Consider the following 23,205-nt stretch of genomic DNA (forward strand, 5'->3'; position numbering starts at 1 on the left):
TAGACAGCAAAGTTAAAAGTATACTTCACAAAGGTATTAGATACAGTCTGGACTGATTATCTGCTACTTCTTCACTCCATTAGTCAAAACAGTTAACATTCACTGAATCTTTGTTTAGCAGAAAAGTAAACACCACAACAAATTGCTGAAGTTGTATTTTCAGCCTAAATTTTAAGCAGGTCCCCCCTCCCATTTTTTTTTTTAAGCTTATCATTATATGGTTTTAAGCATCAATGTTCTAGAGAATGATAGTGCTTACTCAAAGAGATGATGGAGTCAGACAATGACTAGGCAGAGTCAGGCTATATCTGTACTTTGACGCAAGACTTTCAAAAAACAGCTACACACTTCAAAAAAGATATAGACAAATCTGTTGTCAGCAATTCTCCCCAAGTCAGCAGGCGAAAAAGTGCTGCACAATTCTATGAAGAGACACCAAGCAGCCACCAGTGTCATCTTTCAGATAAAAGACACAAATGAACAGAGGTTATGCAGTCAACTTCCTAGCTCTCCTCTCATTAAAAGCAAGGACAACAAGCTGCATGTCCGCCTGGGAAACGCCCGTGATGCCCAAATATCGCCCCCTTACTTTTCTAATTCCTGGCCTAAAAGTAACTAAGATTACTTGTCCACTGATAGTACATTTTACATTAGAGGCAACTAGAGCACTTTTAATTTTGCAAACAGCAAGTAGTGTGCACTATTTCTTTCCATATTATAAGGTCCTCTAGAAGAAGAGGAATGTGTGCTTGCTGCTGTCAGTGTCTGATAAAAAATGTCATTCCCCTGTTCAGTAGCAAGGATACCTCCTTTTTCAGACTCATCCTTCACCTCACAATGGAAGCTTCTTCTGCTTCTACACAAACTAATGAAGCATTTGTCTGGATCCAGGTAAACCAAGAAGCCTTGCAGCTTCACAGGGTAGTCAGGGAAATACAGTCACAGCATCTTTACTTTAAATGCATATTTGCACAAAAACGGTGATGAAAAGGTAAAGTTAAACAAGCAAATACATGATGACTATGAAGTACTGTAAAAAATTCTGATTTTCCAGTCAGGTGTTCTTTGAGACAATATTAAAAAAAAAAAAAGAAAACAAAACCTAAAACATATGAGAGTTGATGCCAATAGTGTAAAAACACACCATGGACTGAAAGACCCTTTGCTGGGTCCTGCTCTATACAAAAATAAATGTAATTTAAGTGGCAAATCCTTTTTTTTTCCTTTTTAAATGCAGAAGTCCTATAGATGTTCTCCTAATACTGTAGTTCCTAAGTTAGGGATATTCTTTGTAACAATAAAGGTTATCTGAATACCAAACATGTCTTTTCCTTAGAGGATTATGTACATTGATTATATTATTGCATTAGTTAGTCTCTGAGAGAACAGAACTCCTCGTCATTCTGAGGTAACTTTGTCTGCTTTTCTCCCATACATAATTGTATCTATTCTCTTTGATCATATTACCTGTGCAGCACTGTATAAATCTCAACTGTAAAAACTGTGAAAGACTGTGATAAAGAAGCAGAATAAAGTCAAAGACAAAAAAAGGCAAAATGGTAAGTGAACACAAAAAAAAGGAGTCCTTCCAAACAGATGACTATTTCTGGTGATCTATGAAAATCAAGATGAATTTTATGTTGCATAGTCGGAAACATTCCCCTTGCAAACTTTACTCTTGATTTCAGTTACCTCTTACTTTAGTACTCAGAATTTAAGAATAAAAATATTGATCCTATTTTTGAAATCAACTTAGGCAATATGGCTTCGGCTTAATTAGCTTGATATGGAAACTTGCCCTCTGCTCTGATAGTGAACGTTTTAAAAATACATCTTCTTACCACTTTCATCCAGTAAGAAATCATCCTGGTAACGGAACTTTTCTGGTCCACATGCAATAAAAATGTCATCATCACCAAAGAAATCCTGAAGGCACATCACCTGCAAGCAAAAGGGAAAAGAAAGGCATTGTATGAAATACTTCGTCACCAAAATTGTGAGAACAATAAATCCTTCCTTGTTTCTATCTGCATGAAAACTCTTCCCTTTTAATGGAATCAACAGGGCTTCATCTCCAGATAATTTTCAAAGCAGTGCTCTGACCATCTGTTATAAGTAATAAATGCTTTTATGGAGGCTGCAGGAAGAGAAAGGTAAGACAAAAAGCCATGGTCGTCACATTTATTACATGATGCATCAATGGAGTATGAGGTAAATGCCTTTTGTTTACGCACAAGGTACTATTCAGCAGTTAGTAGACAATTAATTTGCTTCCGAACCCACATCTCTATCCTTTGGCTGCAACAAAACGAGGATACAGCTTTGTAACTTCCGTGCAGAATGAAATGTAGTTATTTCAATAAAAACGCCCTGAGGGAATGAAACTTTGTATGTGTGAACTGAGTATCTTCCTCTTTGCCAGCAGAGTTAATGTGAACTCTCTTCAAAGGCACCAAGCTGAACAATTAGAGGAGCTGGGGATGATTCTTCTAGTACTGACTAAAAGGATAATGCCTTTCTACTACTCACAGATATGACTAAACATGGTTATGCTGGTGTAGTTTTATATACATACATGGGATTTCCAGGGAGATCTTATTGCAGCCTTTTAATAGTTAAAAGGAGCTTATAAGAAAGATGGGAACCATCTTTTAGCAGGGACAGTTGTATCAGGACAAGAGTTAAAAGTTTTAAACCAAAAGAGAACAGATTGAGACTAGATAAAAGGAAAAAAGCAATTTAGAGTAGTTACCAGAGAGGTAGTAGGATTCCCCATCTCTGGAATCATCCAAAGTCAGGTAAGACACTTAGTTGAAGAGGTCCCTACTCGTTTGAAAGGGGGTTACACTACAGTACCTTTAAAGGTCTCTTCCAACACACACTATCTAATCATTTCCCTACATTACTTCTAGTTTACAGGGTACTACTTCAGTTTAATGTTTATAGTCATATGACTGTTTTTACTAATATTCAGTAGCTTTCCCAAAACCTGACTTTGGACTGACCCAATTTTTACAAGTTTTAAAAACAAGCTAGATATCTGACTACTTAAAAAAACCCAAACAACTCAACTGGTAAACTGTGTTCCTGCTTCATGTTCACAAGAAGTTTTTAAAAGTCTATGCCTGCTTATTTTTTTATATCTTTGTAATTAAATAGGGCCCTAATGTTTGAACAAGATCATTTCATGCACAGAATTTCAAGTCCACAAACAGGGCAGCAACACATAAAGAATCTCTAAAAATTGACAAAACAGTTGAGAACGATGCAGCTGGAGCAAGGAGGGAGGGAAGTCAGCACTTTAAGCCTACAAAAACCCAACTGAAAGAATAAGCTTATGACACTTTGCTAGACACTGGCACTAAAACAAGCACCACCTACCCAGCCTACAGTGACTGGTGTCTAGGAGTTACAAAATTCATATCATGCTTCCTGGAAACACACCTGAAGGCTCGAACATCTACAACAGTGTGGTGGAGGGGCTGCAGCCCCAAAACAGAGGTTTCCCTATGCCTCTACGTGCCTGGACATGCTTTTCTGCCAGGACCCGTGGTAGTAAACAGGTTGTGTAACAAACACACCCCCAGTCCGTGTATCCCTGGGGTCCGCCCAGGTGATCCCCATATTTGGGAGGGTCCAGGCAAACAGCTCCTGCCAATTAAGGTTTGGCTTACTGCCAACCTGATTGGTCACTCTAGATGGCCAAAAGGGGCCACAAATCTTGGCCCACAGTCTATAAAGAGGGGTGCAAAGGAGCACCATGTGTTCAGAGGTTCAGACTTAGCTGTTCAGACTCAGCTCTCTGATCCACATTGCAAGCTCTGACCTGCTTGCAAGGCCTAGACATAGGATCTGGCCCCCACTTACATACTCACTGAGACTCAGCCCTCTTGCCTTGATCTCAAGGCACAGTTAGCTCTGTCTGCGTACCTTTGGAAGCAGGGCACATGCACACCTGCACTTGATACATACATGGGGAACCGATAGCCCCTAAGCCGAGAGCCAGCCGTGCATACCAGCCAACTACCTCCAATTATCCACGAAGCTCAGTCTCCCAGCAGCCTGGCACACACTGCATGCCCGCTGCTATAGCCTGAAGAATCAGGTCAGCAGACCTTCTAGATTGTCTGCAAACCCACGAACACAGCCTGCTGGCTGTACTGCAGACCGTGCCAGAAGCTGCACGGACAAATCCTTCTCTTGTTCCTGGAATCCTGCCAGCTGACCATCCCTGGACACGCAGCATCCAGAAAACCAGCAGCATCGAGGCAGAGACCACCTCACACCAGGAGAGAAGGTTAGAGAAATCCTGTTTACCCCAGAGACTGGGAACACTTATCATTCACCTCGCAAGCCAGGAAGATTCCAGCCTCACAAAGACCCGGACACACTGGGCACAGGCTGTGACACAATCCCGAGAGGGTGATTAATAATTAAGGGCAACACATCTAAATAAGCTTTAATTCCTTTGTAATATAAGTTTTCTCTGCCTTAGAGAAGACACAGCTTTCAGCCCCTGCTGGGCAGACAGTATAGTTGTTAAGAGGCATTAAGCCTCAGGGAAATTTCTGTCTATAGTTGATAATTTGATTCAAATCCCTGTAAATATATCATATCCTAATTGTTTTCATGATCTTGCACTAGAACTTATTATTCAGTGGTTGGGGGTGGCACGAATTTGTAAATATTAATTTTAATAAATAATTTTCATAAAAAATTAATACCACCTCAAATTAATTTCTCACTTCCCCCTAATAAGGGAGGCATAGATAAATCCCCCTCCACAACAGTTATGAACCTCTATGCTAGAAAAATCTTAAGGAAGAAAAGTAATGGTACCTATCATGACTTGCTTGCAAAGCAAGACGATGTTGCAGGCCATGCTGCCTGCTATTTCTGCTTGCTGCAGGCCACAGTAAACAAGGCCATAGACCGGTATGGTGTGGGCCAGCCGCGAGGGTTTCCAGAAGATTCAACGTGAATTATGCAGAAGCCCATTTTATTGATGATAACAGCCCTAATACATACACTCAGCCAGTAGAGCACACACCTACACATTAGCATAATTAGTCAGGGACAGCCCACCACATCTGCATACATACATGCCTTGTTATTATCACAGTATCACAGTATCACAGTATCACCAAGGTTGGAAGAGACCTCACAGATCATCAAGTCCAACCCTTTACCACAGTGCCCAAGGCTAGACCATGGCACCAAGTGCCACATCCAACCTTGCCTTGAACTGCCCCAGGGACGACGACTCCACCACCTCCCCAGGCAGCCGATTCCAGTGCCCAATGACTCTCTCAGTGAAGAACTTTCTCCTCACCTCGAGCCGAAATTTCCCCTGGCGCAGCCTGAGGCTGTGTCCCCTTGTTCTGGAGCTGGCCACCTGAGAGAAGAGAGCAACCTCCTCCTGGCCACAACCACCCTTCAGGTAGTTGTAGACAGCAATAAGGTCACCCCTGAGCCTCCTCTTCTCCAGGCTAAACAACCTCAGCTCCCTCAGCCTCTCCTCGTAGGGCTTGTGCTCGAGGCCTCTCACCAGCCCCTACCCCTTCTGAGATAAGGTGGCCAGCTGCATGTGAGACCCAAGGTCTGTTATTACAAGGATCTGCCTGTTGGCACTTCACTCCCTTCCCACAGCTCTCCTGCACCTGCACCCCACAACTCTTCTGCATTCTGCATTCCCACAAGACTTGTCATTGAAACTACTTTAAAGCAATAACAAATTAAAAACAAATAGAAAATTAGGAGATGAACTAGAGAAAATAAAGATCTAAAATGAGACCAAAGTACATCCCAATTTGTCCTCTTCTTAATCATTGCTCATAACTTTAAATTCAAGTCCACCACAATCCTATTCTTATCACCATTGTAATTTTAACACCACAGAGCACATGAATGCTAACATCAAAAATATAAATACATGATGGAGCTTTTTACCATGTTCCTACTCAGTTTATGTTCTATTAGTGTATCAGGCTCAGCAACATTAATATAAACTCACTTCCCATCTACTGTTTTTTGTCCACGAGACATATCCTGCCTATCTTCCCACCCCATACTCCCACCAAGCTTCAAACATCTCTTCTCCTCAGTCAAGTTCCTCTGAAATCGCCACCTCTCCCACAGCATGTACCAAACTACTAATTTGCAGAATGACATTAAAAAATCTGTAATTTCCTGCTTGCCTCCTAAGTCTGACACTTCTGGGGATTGACAACCTTTACATCTGTGTTTATACTAGGTCTAATACTATACTGAGCATTAGAATTGAACAAATAATAAGCAATCCTAGACACAAAGTTGAGCTATTTTGACAACAAGCATGAATGATAATTTAATTCACATTTGAATAAAAAAAAGTGTATGGATTTAATAAAACTCAAAAATGCTTGGCTCTAACCAGTTAAGAGGGTTTCATTCATTAAATGGAAGTTGCAAAAGCTAACCAGGCTCGACTACACCGATACTTGAAGCACCTATAGTTCAATCAGTGCAATTTATATGCAAATAGGAAAGCAAAGAGGATAGCACAATAGAAAGGTAATTTGTACTTAGATATGCTTGGTTTTTATTAAACTTCAAAAGTATAATTTGAAGTGTTCTCATGCTTGTGTCTTTTCTCCATGCTCTTAGTTTTCTGCTCTGTCTGTAAAACTACACATGCTTCTTAGTTTTTCTGGCATCCTGAGATTTTATTAATTTGGGAATTATAATTCTACCTCTTAGAAAGCTTAAAGCAATACCACATTCCCTAGAAATACATCCACCTCTGGACTAATTTATCTTCAGGCTTTCAGTATTCTTTCCTATTATTTACTGAAAGCTTTGAGATGCCCTTCTGTTGTGGAGGGCCTATAGGCCTGAAAATAGGCTTACATATGCCTTGGCCTGCCTGGACATATTTTTCTGCCCATAACCAGAGGTAAACACATAACGAGCACAAAGAGGCACAATAGGCCTGGTGCCATAAAGTCTGGCCTGCCCAGGCTTTTGGTTGTGTAAGCCCCCACACGCCCAGCTCATGCCTGCCTAGTGTAATGCCCATGTGATCCCCATATTTGGGAGGTCCAGGCTTGTGGCTTTTGCCTACTATGGTAAGGTTTGGCTGACTGCCAACCTGATTGGTCATTCCAGTGGCCAAGGGGCCATTAATGCTGGCCCACATTTAATAAATGGGGGTACACAGGTAAACAAAGTGCTCGGGCTCCCCCACATTGCCTGTGTTCATTATTATGCCTATACGGAGCTCAGCCTCCTGTGCAGCCGTGCACACTATTGCATGCCTGCTGCCTTATCATTGCCTGGTAAGCACCACTGCCACCAAGTTACCAGGAAGCAGACCCCATTTGTCTGCACACGATCGGCCTCTGTAGCCAGCACGAGACTGTGCTGACACTGCATGTCATTGTACTCCTTCTGCACCTGAGGTCCTGCCTACGAATCCCTGGACAGAGCGTCCAGAAGAAGCCAGGAGATGAGGGCAGAGATTGCATCCTTCGCCAAGAGACCAAGGTCAGAGACTGTCCTTTCCCCAGAAGCTAGGAAGATTCTCCTCTCCCCTGAAGCCAGGAGGATTCCAGCCTCAAAGTCCACAGGCAAAGACTCTGCTGAAGTTTGGACACTCGCATAGGCTGTGACATAGCCCCAGAGGGTGATTATTGATTAGTCAGAATTTGTGAGTAAATGCTTTAATGCCTCTGTAATTTCTGTTGCCTCCTGCCATAGAGCAGGAAGAGCTTTCAGCCCACCCTTGCTGAGCAAGTAGCATATTGACCCCAAGAAGCATTAAGCCGTGGGGAAACTCCTCTCTCTGTTTATAGTTTGAATATATGCTAGTTATTAACAAGTTACTGTTTGAGATATTCCTATAATGTCCTTCATAACAGTGTAGATCCATATTAATATTAAAATACAGTGGTTGGGGGTGGCAAGAGTTCAGAATATTGACGTTAATAAATTATATATTTTTACAGAATATTATCTCACACCAATTAATTTCTCCCCTCCGCCACAATTGGCGTAGGTGGCAGAATACCCCTCTGCGACACCTTCATTGTCTGCAATTTCCATCCTTTCTATCTCAGCATTTCTGGCCTGCTTTGCTCCCCAGTTCACTATCCTCTTTTTTCCAGAAGGCATCTACCAAATATATAGAACTCCTTTGCAGACTTTTTCAGAGAGAAATCTGCAAGCACTTTCCATTCACACTCAGTCATCAGCTAAGCAACAAGACCTGCTTTTTATTAGCCATTTTCACTTCTAGAGAACACAGCTCCTCTAAAGTTTTGGGTTGGAAGATCAAGGATTTGTATCACCCAGACTCGACTGTGTCAGTGCTTCAGAGGTCAGTGTGCTGTTGTACATGATCAACTTTAAATTAGATAGTTTTTAAGACAGTGAATTATAAAAGTCTCCCTGAACATTATTGTTTTTTCAAATCATGGAATCCATCATCGTTATCATCTTTTTTGCAGATTTTTACCTTCCACATTCCATCAGGACATTTCTCACAATGAGGAAAACAAAATCCACCTAGATGCAGCTAAACACTTAACACACTTAAGTATGTTTTCTACCGTGCACCTAGTACTAAATATACTGTGATACTTGTATAGAAAACACTTTCTGGCAAAGAGGTGATAAAGTTAAAGGTGCCTCTCTTACATGCTGCAGATGAGTGAATTAAATACCAGTAACAGTATCAGTGCCCAGGGCAGTCTCAGGCATTATGGTCTTCTACACTGGTGAAAAAGACAACAAATAGCAGCAAATAAAAATCGACCACAGGCACTGAGTTGTACACAAGACACATAAAAAAGACCATCTGAAACATACGTAGGCAAAACAAGAGTGAACCAAGAATTTGTCATAGCTAAGCTTGCCTGAGCGAGTTGTACAGGCTGAAGCCCCCACAAATCCTTGTCCTAGTAAACAAGAATCCCACATGCCTTTTTAGTGGGAAATGCATGTGTCAGCCTAGGAAGAACCCTCAATTATCCTAGATTTCAGCAGTTGCTGTGGTGCTTTTTGCCAGAAGCCAAGAGGGGACCCGGGGACCCGGTTGTGTCAGGTACTCACAAGACACACAGTGGGTGCATGCAGCAGATCAGATGAACTGTCTCAGAAGGGCAATACCAAGCAGAGCAAGAAACTTGGCTTCCAGACCAGCCTTATGCCTGGCTCTGCAGCATTGCACAGGCAATACGGGCAGCTTAAAAGTCACCCTCACTTTTATTTCTTAACAGGTGAGTGTCTGGAATCAATGAGCAATCTCCTATTGTGGAGCTTTTAGTTTTCCCTTGTCTAGCCCAAAACACTTTCGCTCTTAATAGTCACCCCTTTGAAGTTGGTAACTTTGTTATGGACATCTTCTTTCTTGCATCTACAAAAGATGCGAGAAATTATGCTCTCTCTTTTGGAGAACAGATGACCAGGAAGTAAGAACAGCAGCTTGCAGAGCCATTAACTGGCTTTATTTTCTCACCACAAGTGAGAAAGAGCTGTCAGTAGTGGTATGGAAGAGGTGAAAAGGGAGGGAGAGCAGAAAGGGGGAAGGAGAGAAAAGAAAGGGAAAGGCAAAAGGAAGAGGGGAAGAAGAGGGAGGTAAGAAGAGGGATGGAATCAATCCCTTCTCTAAAAGCATAGCATGACATGAAAGCTACAGATGAAATATTCTTTTTAAATTTCTGTTACTCCTGTTACTCTGGCTATAGTAGGATCAGTGATCTTTTTAAATTCATGTTTTAAAACAAACACATGTACAACAAAATTCTTTGCAGATGTCAGTCACAGCAAATCAAATCCTTTCCTATTTTTTAAAGCTAATCCATATCAACTTCATACTGACTCTGACATTTTTTAAAGAAACAAACAAAAAACCTTCAAATTTTCCTCTGCTTTCAGGAATGGTTCATAGCACCAACACAGTACACCAACACTGCCAGGACAATTATATTTCAAGGTTCTATTACAATTCTCGTACTGCTGAGTACTTCAATGGAAAAGGAGGAGGAGGATATTCTGTGTGTTTGTCTTCTTTTAAAAACAACAACTTAATTAGACTCAACGTTGAAAGCTATTTGGGATGAGCAATAAGAGGCTCAAGCTGGGGTGCCCTCAGGCACCAGAGCTGTTGGAGGGCTGGTAAGAAAAGTGAGGACAAAGAATGAGGTCTCCTTCTCCAGAGAATTTCATGGCCCGTCTGGACATGTTCCTCTGTGACCTGAGCTAGTTTATGGTCCTGCTCTGGCAAGGGGGGTGGACTCAACGATCTCTTTGGGTCCCTTCCTACCGCTGACATCCTGTGATTCTGTGAGGTAGCAGACTGAAAAAGGATGCAGAAGGATATAAGGAGAACTCAAATGACAAGCGAGTGTAGTGATCTTCTGAAAAGATAAATGAATGATGGCAAAAAGGAAAACATAAAGCATAAAGAAATGAGACACAGGATGCCAGGCAAGAGCACACACCCAGGGCAACAGAGAGGCAATTAACGCTAGTGGGGAAAGAGCAGTACAAAGGACGGGCAAGCAGAGACACAGTGGCAAGTGCCTTACAGATCTCATCCTGCAGCCAGCCAGCTGGAAGGTTTTACAGCTTTTTAAAGTTGCCTTTCTGAATCTGAAACAATCTTATGTTGAGTTTGATTACCAATTCCCTGATGGTGAAAAAGAGATTCAAAAAAACTTTTATCCTTGGAAAAAACCTCAGTGTTTACATGACTCATGATTTTAGGACTCTGACTCATTAATTTTGTATCAGTTTTATGAGTCTTATTACAGAACTCTTTGTCATTTCCCTTCTTCTTCTCGTTCATTCAGTCTCAATGTTTAATTCCTATGCAGATTTCTTTAATTCTTCTTCTGTCAAGGGACCTCACTCTACCTCTGTTCTTTTTTTTTTTTTTTCCTGATTTTTCCAGTAGAACAGAGCCCCTCCTTATTTTAAGATATACTTTTTAAATTTTTTTTTCTCCATTTTCCTATTTAGTCAGACTGTGTTTGCCAATAACAGTACTTATTTTGCTCCTTTTCCTTACTATTTGTCTATTGCTTCAGAGAGGAATACATTGCTGCTGTCTACTACTGGCTGTCGAAAAAAAATCTCATTGACAGCTGCAGATTTTCCTGCGACATTATAAATCAGTCACAGAATCATAGATTCACTTGGGTTGGAAAAGACCTTTATCGGTTGTCTAGTCATCATCCACTGCAGAGGAGGGCATAAGTGGGGACTTCTTCAACTAGATTAGGTTGCTCAGATGCCTGCCCAACTTGAATGTGAATGGTTCCAGGGATGTGGCTTCTATCATCTCTTCAGGCAACCTGTTCTAGTGTTTCACTACCACCATTGTAAAAAATGTCTTCCTTAGATCTAATTTGAATCTGCTCTATTTTAAAAATGTTACCCCTTGTCCCGTCGCAACAGGCCCTGCCAAACAGTTCTTCCTTATATTTATTATAAACCCCCTTTAAGTTCCACAATAAGGCCTCCCTGGAACCTCCTTCTCTTCTAGGCTGAACAACCACAACTCTCTTGGCTTTTCTTCAGAGGTGTTCCATCTCCCTGTTCATGTGGCCCCTCTCCGGACCTGTTCCAACTGGTCCATGTGTTTCTTGTACTCTGAACCCCAAACCTGATGCAGTATTCCAGGTGTGATTACACTAGAGTGCTGAAGAGGACAGAATCACCACCCTTCACCTGCTGGACATGCTTCTTTGGATGCAACCCAGGATATAGTATGCATTCTGGGCTGTAAGCACGAGCACATGTTGCTGGCTCATGTTCAGCTTTTCATCCATGAGTTACACCAAGTCCTACATATGTTGCCTGTAGAAGTATTTACATAGTTTTGTTTAACTTCATAATCCTAGCAGAATTACCAGAGCAGAAGAGACCTTCTGCATTACTATGTTTATCTCCCAGCCAGTACTGGGCTGCTTCCCATGCTAGCTTTTCCAGCGCTTTGTTCATTTTTGTAATATATTAATTACTGTGTAGAACTTCCCTTAGCAGAAAGACCAGTAAAACAACTGTTACTCATTCAGCAGGATTTCATGGCTTCAGGAAAAGAAGAAACGAATCATTCAATAATGGTGTAATTGCTCTTCAAGTCATTGTTGTGAGATGAGAAATCCAAACATCTCAATGCCTTGAGCAACCTGTTCCAGTGGGAGATGCCCCTGCCTACAGCGGGAAGTTGGACCTAGATGATCTTTGAGGTCCCTTCCAATCTAAACCATTCTATGATTCTACGATTCTGAGGCTCTCAGGAAGGGGAAAGAAAAATATTCATTGTTTCTAAATAAATAAATTTGATATCACGTCTTTTTTTTTCCCAAGTAACTTCAGCTGGACCCATTCTGTGTGGACTGTGGGATAATAGCAAGAAATATCTTTTCTGAAGGAGAGAAATTAGACTTCAACAAGAATTTACAGAACATCATATTTGACCATTTCCTTTAAGACAAGTCTATTTCCCTTCCTATTGGCTCAGGCTCTGAGGCTTTTTATTCATGCCCTTTCACATTTATCTGTTCATTATTCACGTGCCAGTTCTTGAGATCCAGCCATCTACCAAAAAGATAACTTATCATCAGCATATATATACTTCCTCTCCTGACTTCTGATCCAAGTTCTCTCCTTAGCTGTTAGCTTAGGTAAAGGCATTGGGAAGAATTTGCTACACATTTCCAAAGTCTAACAGCACTAAATTTGTTCCTTTCTGTTGGAGTGAAATCTCCATGGTGACAACTGCATCATCAAGCTGCGAGAACTTTTCATTGAATAAGAGCATTTTATCATGAGATTCTCATTACAAGAGTGCCCTCTGTAAATGAAGGAGATGTTACTGCAGGGATTCCTGTAAACCGTAAGTTACTGTGGGGTTCAAACTGTCTGAAACTAATCTTTACCAATTGGCTCATGAAGCTACATTGCAGATTAACGCTTCTGTAATTGTGTGTGTGTGCCCTCGAATTAGGTAAGCACAAGACACCATCATAATTAGGAACATATGAAATTTTATACTCAAACTCAGCAGAAGTAGCCTTCTCTTCTGCTGCCAGAGTGGATGGGAAGCAAGACAGCACCCAGGGCAAGGGCAGTTGTGTTTTGCTCCACACATACTTTCTGCCTCAGCTGCTTGTTAATCGGCACTGGTTGAGCACTGACTCCCTTTATTTTGTTCCCTCTGTCACTAACACAGAGGGTGCAACTTTAGATTGTTGCAGCTGTAATTATCAGTCTACTTCTTCAATCCATGTATTCATGAACATCCATTCAGTGCTATATACACCTCAGTCTTTATCACCTTTACCCAGCTAGAACTTGGCAAATAAACCACTAAGAATGAAGTATCTGGTTTTCTCAGTTATATTCATTTCTGTCTTGATCAGTGTGGGCTTTTCAAAAGGACAAGAAAACCTTTCCACGCTATGCACTAAATGATGACATGCTTAAAAGAAAGAGAATCTAAATCAAGATCCTAGGTTTTGCAATTGTACCATCACCTTCTTGAGGAAAACAATTTTAATTTGTGACAGGTCTATTTTGAAAGTTTCAAATTAGTACATTAAATTTAAATTAAAGATAATAGAAACTTGTCAGTTCTAATACACTGAAACTACCATATCTTAGCCTGAAACATTATGTGAGATCTGAACAATTTCAGCTTAAAATTAATGTAGTAAACAAGCTTCTTTGTTACACTATTTGAGGGGAGGAGGGGATATTTCCCAACCCATGGGTTATGCATGAATGCAATGCTGAGAAGCACTAAATACTCAATTTCATGAAAGGTTTGCCTGTGGGAACCACTAACCCAGACAGTTCAAACTCCTCTTGTCAAAAATCGCTTCATAGTAGGCAGGGTAAGAGCTCTTATCCACACCCAAAAATGACTCTTCCTCAAATGTTACCTTACTTTGACAGCTGCACCACACTTGATCTGAGTAGCTAGTGTGGAAACCTTTCACATAGGAATGAGGGAAAGTGCAGAGTAGGCCTACAGTGGGTATCGCCTCCTTTCACCTATTTTGCATCTCCTTTGCAAAATATAACCTTTCAGACCTTCAATTTTCTAACCAGCTCATTGATTCTTTTGTCCTCTCTCTCTCTACAATTCAAATCTCCCAGTGTGCTGAAATTTCACGTCCCACTTCAATTCTTACTTGTAAAAGTCTCCAGCATGGTTGCCTGCTCTTGCAACCAACCACACTACTGTTGCCCTCTCACTTCAGTTCTCTCTTCTGAACTCAAGTCTCCACATCACATACTACAATACAGCTCACCCAAGACAGTATTCACTCCCTCTTCTACTGGACTCAATTTTCTTCCCTACATATGAATTCTCTGAGCACACTCTTTCCATTCACTCTGTATCCTGGCTACAAGACTTTGGCAACAGAATTTTCCTCCCACATCTTTCTCTTCAGCACCCTCTAAAGAGCACCACAGGCATTAACTTGTGGTTCTTTACAATCTCTCCATCAATCCACTAAGGACAGAATTCGCAAATTCAATGGCAGCCTCTTTCAGAAATGCTTTTTCCTCATTCTCAATTTAATTTATCAGAGCCACATAATTACTGTGGAAGTCTCCCTTCTGGTTTTCATGGTACCACATTTAGCTATCTCCCGCTTGCAAAGACCACAATGAGTGCATTTCTTTTCAATTTCAAACCGCTCTCTCATTTCTGGAGTGGCTCAGCCTTTGGCTCCTTTCTCTTATTCTGTGCTGTGACCTTGATTACAGTCATCAGGAAACTCTACACCTTCTATATTTCTAACTTCACAATCTACAATATAAGCTCTAAAACTCCATTGGTTTCCCAAGCTCATGACATTAGTGTGTACCTCCTTTTCTTTACATCCTAAGTTCAGGATCCTACTTTGTCCCTAAGTCCCTATATAAAAGAAATCTCAAATAATTTTCTACTATTATTGAAGCCTTAACTCAATATACATCCTTTGCTTTAACTATCCAGTTATTAGCCTATAGGATTCCAGTCAATCCAAAGCAAATAAGAGTAGGTATTACAGAACAGCATTTAAAAGCTTGCCGTTGTCATATGTGGGGATGAAGAAACACCTCTGTTAGCTTCACCCAATCCTCTAATAGTTGAAGACCAGTGAAGTGTGCTTTTAACCTTGCAAAAGTGGAATGTGTTGCAGGTTCGCGTTATAGAGTTTCACCCTCTTTTATTTCTGCTGTATCTGTTTTAAGAGTAATTATCATACACAACATAGATCAGAGAAACTTGGATCTGTGCAGTTTACATAGCACTTCCTCTAGTTATTGATAGATGCTATTATTTAGTCAGAACCCAAGGTTTATGTGTTGCATAGATATTGCTATCCAAATAGTTTACATGAGATGAATTGAAGAAGGAAAGAATCCACACAAGAACATCACATTGGTACTTCTTTATATGGATACTCAAGGCTCCAAAATCCCAGCACTAAAAATAGTTAAAAAAATCTGAATAGTAAGTTTTAACTCTGATTCCTTTGGTGCCTCGTGATTTTTATTGCTTGGCATTTCCTACAGAATGAGAATCTATATTTCCAGACAGGTATATCTTTGACTGGAAGTGCCTTGTGGCACTGGCTTCTCCATAAACTACAGTAAAGTGCCTAGCTAATCACAAACTGTAACAAACAAGCAACGACTGGTGTACAACAGGTCACACAATGCTAGATCAAACGTTCCCATAGAGTCAGCAAAAAGAGAGACATTTGCTCCAAGTTCTGAATTGAAACTGTATCCTATTGTTTTGTGGTCCAACAGATGTCCCGTATCATTTCTTTGGCAGACTTGCAGCTACTAAAGAATAAAGCAAGGAAAAAGCAGTTGTGTCTCCTCTACTATATGCTCCAGGGTAACAGAGAAGGTGGGATCAGGCATTACCATCATCTCTTGTGTTTGTACTGGGAAAGGATAGATGGATGTTCTCTTCCCCAGCAGCTCGGCTCAGTAACACTTACTGGAAGCAGCATCTGGCCAAGTATCTTTTGTAGCCAAATATCTGTTGTAGCACAAGTCATCCACACCCAGGTACAGTCAATACTGCAGAAGTTATCTCAAAAATAATGGTATCGTTATTCTTCACAATATTATTTACCATTATATTTAATATTTTAATCTAATTTAGTATTATTTTAAAATTAAGAATACAAAATACAAAGCTGAATTATTGGATGACTTATCCAGGCAACTAAATAGAAAGGCATAGAAAATATAAAGCTGAATTACTGGATAAATTATTCAGGCAAGTAAGCAGAAAGACATACTTATGAGCAATTAAAATACTGCAGCAATTTCTTGGCACAGAAACAGGAAATTGAACCTTCAGGTTCAGAAACCCAGCTGGAGGAAGAAGCAGGATGTCCATCTGTCACAAGCACATACCCTAGCACTCTTTACCTCTGTCAAATATGCAGTACTTATTCCTGCACCACAATTAAAAGGGAGATAACTTTGCAGCTCCTGAGCCCAGACAATCTTGCTCATAAGAGTCAAGTACATATGCCAGCTAAACATTTGTCCTAAATAAAGAAACAGTTGGCCACATCAACTACAGTCTTCTTTTGCACTGAAGGAAACCGAAACCTGCTAGTTACCATAGAATACTACTAATCCCATGTCAGCTTTTCAACAGGTTACCTTGCTTGTGATGGGCAACTGAAATAGCAGAACAAAGCCTGTAAAAGGACAGAGGAAAAAAATCTCCCTATACATTTAAAATAAATTAGTGTTAAAGAGAGGATGGGTTTTCAGAATAAAACACCAAGTAAATGGCTGATTTAGCAGCAGATGTAATTAATGGGACAATGGAAAACAGCTGAGACTTTGATAGCAGAATTCAACTACGTCTATTTTTTTTTCCTCTGCCATATTCACGTGTTTTCCTTTTTCATCTGCAATACACCACCACCATTTAGTGGTCAGGCACACGAAGTGCAGCTCTCAACAGCCCTCCTACATTTTGGTCCAAACAACTGACAGCTATTTTAGGAGTAAATAGTGTATTCACATAATCCTAAGAACCAGGGAATTAATATTACCCTAATTTCTGATTGCTAAGTAAAATAAAATTTGTCTGAATTTAGGTGCTTATCAGAGGTACTAAACCAGGCAAATATATGTAAGATATTACCAGGGCACACAGGAAAAAAACCTCAAAACAACAAAACGAAACAAAACCATCACCCACAAACAAGCAAAACCCAAAAGCCCAACCAAACCAAACCAAACAAACCCATGATACTGTCTCACGCGGCTCTGGGCTTAAAGCTTCTGAAATGTACCTGAATTTCAGAATACATTATGTACAAGGGAAGCAATTCATGGAGCTGAAAAAAGACAAATGCAGCACTATGCTCCTGTGATTTGTTTATTTGATGATTTAGCATTGAATTCCACCATTAAATACTCCAGAATAGAAAAAGTAAGTACAGAGTATTTTGTTCATAATCTAATACTTGAGTCCCTAAGTAACAAGTGGTGAGATGAGAGGAAATTGGATTGGACAAGGGGCGTTTGGATTGGATATTAGAAGAAACTTTATCCACTGAAGGAACCAATAGGCTCCCCAGAGAGGTTGTGGAAGCACCAGAGATTATAAGGAACATGAGTTTAGCACTAGACTTGGTAGAGTTGGACTTGATGATCTTAAAGATCTTTCCCAACAACAATGAGTCTCCAGAATTCTAAGAATTCCTTTGTGTCAGGATGGTCTTTATTGTACTTACTTGCCAGGGAAAACATTGTACCTTTGCAAATGGACTTGAACAAAAGATACTGGTTTCAGAGCAGTCTAACTGATCTTAAGCACTTGTCAGTGTGTTCCTCAAAAAGTGGTGACAGCTAGTTGGCCGAAGAACACCCTTCCACAACAAAACCTCTTACGAATGGAAAACATACAATTTGAAGGCCACATAGCAGAAAATCCAAATGGCTTTTCAATCATCAATCAAGTTACAAGTCAAAGTGCTATTTTTCTATTGGTCGAGTTAATATTACTTTTTAGAATACCATACCAGATAAATGTAAAAAGAAAAAAATCCACAGCTTTGGTATGCTTGCAATCAACAGCAGAGCTCTGCACTAGATTCACATGTCTGTGTGTAAAGTTTCTAAAATAAGCAAGAAAAATCAATCATAAATTTTCATTGCTAACATTTCATGACAAATTTAGCTGATGATTTAATCCTATCCTTCAAGTTTCTTAAAGCAGATAAATGAAGGGGCAGAGACCAACTAAATGAAATAAATTCATTCAAAAGAAAAATGTAATCAGGTGCCAGTTCGTGGGAATTGTAATTACAGGTTTGGAGAAAGAAGGAAATGTCTTTTTAAAGTACAGCTAAAAATATTTTTCAGTTTAAGCTAGTGTTAGATGAAATTAAAGACTGTATTCAGTTATGTTGACTATGTTTAATAAATGTATTGTATTTGCCTACTTCCTCACAGGGCAATTAGTAGATCTGTTGCTTCTAAAGTAGTTTTAATGTATTCCCCTCCAGATCTTGCAAACATTTGATTCATAAAACTAGGAAATAAGGTATACTCGATCCATTTTCCTCAAAATCTGGTATTTCCAAATACCTATAAAGCAGTAAAGCCTTCTGATTGCAATTTCCCCCTGGATTCACTACCATTGTTCAACCAAAGGCACTCTCATCGTTTAACCCGAAGTGTGAAAGACTGCTATTTCCATTTCCATTTAAGAGGTCTACAAAATGCACCACAGAATGATGGAATGGTATGAGTCAGAAGGGACCTCTGGAGATCATCTAGTCCAACCTCTCTGCTAACACATAGATCAGATTGCACAGGAATGAATCCAGATAGGTTTTGAAAGTCTCTGGAGAAGGAGACTCCACAGCCTCTCTGGGCAGCCTGTTCCAGTGCTCTGGCACCCTCAAACTAAAGAATGCTTTCCTTATGTTTAAGTGGAACTTTCTACATTCTGGTTTGTACCTGTTGCCCCTTGTCCTGTCACTGTGCCCAACTGAAAAGAGTCTAGCCTCAACCTCTTGACACCTACCCTTTAGAAATTTAACCACATGCCTCCAATTAGACTCCACATCACTGATCACAACTCTAAGCTCCCTCATTTAGCTAGTTCTCAATCCACCTCACTGTCCACTCATCTAACCCACACTTCCTAAGACTACCTGTAGAGATGTTTTGGGAGACAATTCCAAAAGACTTGCTGAAGTCAAGGCAGACAACACTCACTGCTCTCCCTTCAACTACTCAGCTAGTCAAGCATGGTTTCCCTTTCATGAATTCATGCTGACTACTACTGATAATCTTCTTTGTCTTCATGTGCTTAGAGACGGCTGCCAGAAAGAGATGTCCCATCACCTTTTCAGGAGTGGAGATGAGGTGAATCAGGCTGTAACTTCCTGGATCTTCCCTGCTGTTTTTGAAGACTGGAGTGGCATTGGTTTCCCTCCAGTCTTCAGGCACATCTCCTGTTCTCCATTGCCTTTCAAAAACAATGAAATGGTTTAGCAATAATTTTAGCCAGCTCTGACAGCACTCACAAGTGCATCCCACTGCAGCCCATGGATTTGTGGGTGTCCAGTTTGTCTAAATGATCTCTAACCCAGTCCTCCTTGACTAAATGTCAGCCGCATTAATTTCCTTCCTCCATGACATTAAGGCAGAGTCTCACATGCTGTAAGTCATGCTACAACACAGGGATTAGTCCTTGAATTAATTCTTAGAGCAGAAACATCTGATTAATTTTCCACCATGGTCCACTATGTATTTTTCTAGAGCACTGTTTATTTTGGCACAGTTCTGCTCAGCAGAAAGCTATAAGCAGGGGTCTGCTCTGTTTGGCTGGCCAGATGCTTGTCTTCCCAGATGGGAATTGTGGCGGCAAGCTGCATTCACTTTTTGAGATGCTGGGAGATCAAACGGTCTTCACTTGGAGACTGCAGGAGACACTACTTATCTGGGAATTGGTCTGAAGAAAATTTACTAGTTGTTTAGATCCAAATCCACATGGAAATCTTTGATTTGTAATTTTGCTTTAGATACTGCAAATCCCTCTATAAGAGAAATTGTATTATATATGCCGACTGATACATGAGAAGTTGAAAGTTATAGTCCACACATCATTATGAAAGCATCCAAGTTAGAGACTACCATGTCACTTGGCATTCAAGGAGGCAGTTTCTGGAAAACCCCCTAGAAATAAAGATTTTCTTTCACAGAATCATGGAATGCTTTGAGTTGCAAGGAACTTTTAAAAGTCATCTAGTCCAAACCTATTGCAGAGGCATACTGCAATAGATCATATTGCTCAGAGCCCCATCCAACCCGACCTGGAGTCCTTTCAGGAATGGGGGAGATACACCTCAGTTCTGTTTGATCTGGTCTCTGGACTCGGAGCAACCTGCCTCGCTATGTCTTTGTCCAATGCAGGAGAGTACACATTGCAAAAGCAAGTAAAACCACAGAATTCACAAGCCTTATTAATGTGACCTAAACCTGTCACACCTCATGCCTGCAACAGAACCAGGTTTCAATCAGTGATTCAAATAGCACATGCACTGTGAAATATATAGCTGTGAACATACAGCTACTCAAATACATTTAGAGATGGTAAGGTTTATTTTTTCTTCTTTGAAAGCATTTTAATTCCAAAATCCTAGGGCTACAATGCAGGCATCACCTTAATGCTGATGAAACAATGTTCTAATGTTAGTTTACGGACTAATGGTGGCCTCTGGTGATAAAGCTGTAGTCTGCATTTCTTTCAGGCATGATCATTTATAAAAAAACATGCAAGACAGCACTCTATCATACACTGTCTGAAACTGAGATGTATGATTCCTCTTTCTAGATACACATGCTATGTTAAGTCTCAGCATGCAGCACTGAAAAAAAGTGACATGGTTGATTTCTTAAAAAAAAAAAAAACTGAGGAAAAAGGAAAACAGATGTCAAGGTTTCAACAAGTCATTGCACACTGCAGCTGGAACCAGTACAAAACCAACAGAGCTATGCTTATAATGTAGCATTTCATTTAACAATAAGGGCAATAAAATAGCAGAAAATGCAAACCTTGAACAGCTAAATGCCTTCCTTGAATTCCAGCGTGTCAGTTGGCCTTGCACAGTAATAGTAACCTTTTCAATAACCGGATCAAATGATTCAACTATTAAAACTCTTTATGCTCAAGAAAAGTGAGCACTGAGACACTCCCTCTCTTCTAAGTGGAGAACATGGACAATAAATCTACACTCTGATCCAAATGGACATTCAGATGCACGTTATCTCATCAACATCACTCTCAATCGTTTCCATTATAACAACAGATGTTAACAAGATGGATAGAGAGCACGTTAAATAAACATTAATATTAATATGTAAATATCTATCTCACAAAGCTCCTGTTCACATTATAAACTTCCCCAAGAATTTTTCTTGGTAAATTAATCAGATAATTTGTCTTGCAAGTAACTGTAGTGCTCACTGTTTTGCAAGTAACTACATGTCTTGTAAATAACTTTCTGTCTTGCAAGAAACTAAAAAGGCTGTGCTTCAGAAAAATTACTAAGTAAAACAAATATGATCTACGTGTGTAATCTGTAATTGGACTGTGGTGATTTTCATAACTGGAAAGCCACTCACACCGGCTTGTTAGGAGGGCACAGTAAAGGTAAGAAATAAGAATAGAGGATCTAACATTAAAATTTATAATGTGAAAGAGTTCAAAAGCTTGAGGATGAAGTAAGAACAGACACGTGGAATAATTACAAAAATCTGGAATTTTAAGCCCAGCTTTGTGGAAAAGACACCTCAATCAGAATAGCATCTGCATTACTCAGGCAGGCTGGTTACAACTGTTAGGTTCCACCAATTGTGAGGTTCCACCTCAACACAAGGGGGAACTTTGGTACTGGTAGTGTCACAAAGCACTGGAACAGCCTTCCCAGGGAGGTTGTGGAGTCTCCTTCTCTGCAGACTTTCAAGGCCTGCCTGGATGTGTTCCTCTATGATCTGTGCTAGATTGTGTGGTCCTGCTCTGGCAGGAGGGTTGGACTCGATCTCCTTGGGTCCGTTCCAACCCCTAATATCCTTTGATGCTGTGTTAGATTTCTGAAGCACATTGAATGTGGAGGTTGCTTTCTCATCTAAGTGTCTTTGTTCAGTCTTTCCATACAGCAACTTTTGGGACATTACTAAATCTAGTAAGTAGAAAACGATCAGCAGGGTACACATCCATGAACATGAGGTGAATCATCAGGATTAGAGCTAACATCCAAGAAAGTAAGAAAAAGCATCTAATAGGCACTTGGTAACATGATTTTAAAAGTAGTTGCAGAGTCACAACTGACTACTGAAAGATCTGAGAATTAAAGAGAATACTGCTAAGAGGTAGGAAAAAAGATCTAAAAAGATCTTGCAAAATGCCTTCTATTTTGCTAGGGGTTTAAAACAATATTTAAACTGTAATTTTAATCTCATCTGTAAAATGTGAAAGGAGGTACTTTTATTAATTCTAAGATGAAAAGTATTAGAATATACTGGTACCAATACAGTTAAAATATACTTGTTGCCTAAGAAAGTAAAGTAAAGGTTTTGGCTGCCATACAATCAACCCTTTTGCATTCATCACTGACCTGACAGCTGTGTATTTATAGATTCCACAAGTGAAGAACGTTGTATCCATTAATTACTATTAGAAAGTTCATCCTCATCTGTGTATTTTTAGAGTGACTTATTTTAAGCTGTAGTATAGCGTAAAAGAAACATGTGGAGACAAAATAAGTGCAAAAGGAATTTGGAAGTGTTTTGATTCCTTTTGACATAACAAGATACATCAAACAACACCTTGATGCAGATGCACATCTCTGCTAGCATTGCAGCATCACTTACATATAATAGTCCTACCAAAAATATTTGCCAGATGCGCTTGGAAATTATATGCAATTTAATATGCATTTGAAGAACTGGCTCAAAATTCAAATGAAAGCCGTCCCAAGTAACTCCTTGAGCTGTAGGGCAAGAAGTCCAGGAAGGTATTCAGCACTTTGGCCGCTTCTTAGACAACTTTGCTATCTTTCAACTAGTATCCCTCATGCACAGTACTACCTATTGTGAACTCAAACAGCCACCAGCTAGAAGTCCTTCACTTCTGAGACCCTACATCTGGTAAGGAACACT

At 40.2% G+C, this 23,205-nt stretch overlaps 1 protein-coding gene across 3 annotated transcripts in view; it reads right to left on the minus strand.

Moving 5' to 3' along the window:
- DCLK1 (doublecortin like kinase 1) overlaps nucleotides 1-23,205 on the minus strand; it is a 265,632-nt gene that overhangs the window by 131,654 nt on the left and 110,773 nt on the right. For all 3 annotated transcript variants that reach the window (XM_064173100.1, XM_064173107.1, XM_064173125.1), the window contains exon 4: nucleotides 1,842-1,941. In XM_064173100.1, coding sequence (XP_064029170.1) covers nucleotides 1,842-1,941 — 100 coding nt within the window. The remainder of the gene's footprint in view (nucleotides 1-1,841; nucleotides 1,942-23,205) is intronic.

The sequence above is a fragment of the Pogoniulus pusillus genome, chromosome 3 (genome assembly GCF_015220805.1).
Source record: "Pogoniulus pusillus isolate bPogPus1 chromosome 3, bPogPus1.pri, whole genome shotgun sequence".
NCBI classification, from domain to species: domain Eukaryota; kingdom Metazoa; phylum Chordata; class Aves; order Piciformes; family Lybiidae; genus Pogoniulus; species Pogoniulus pusillus.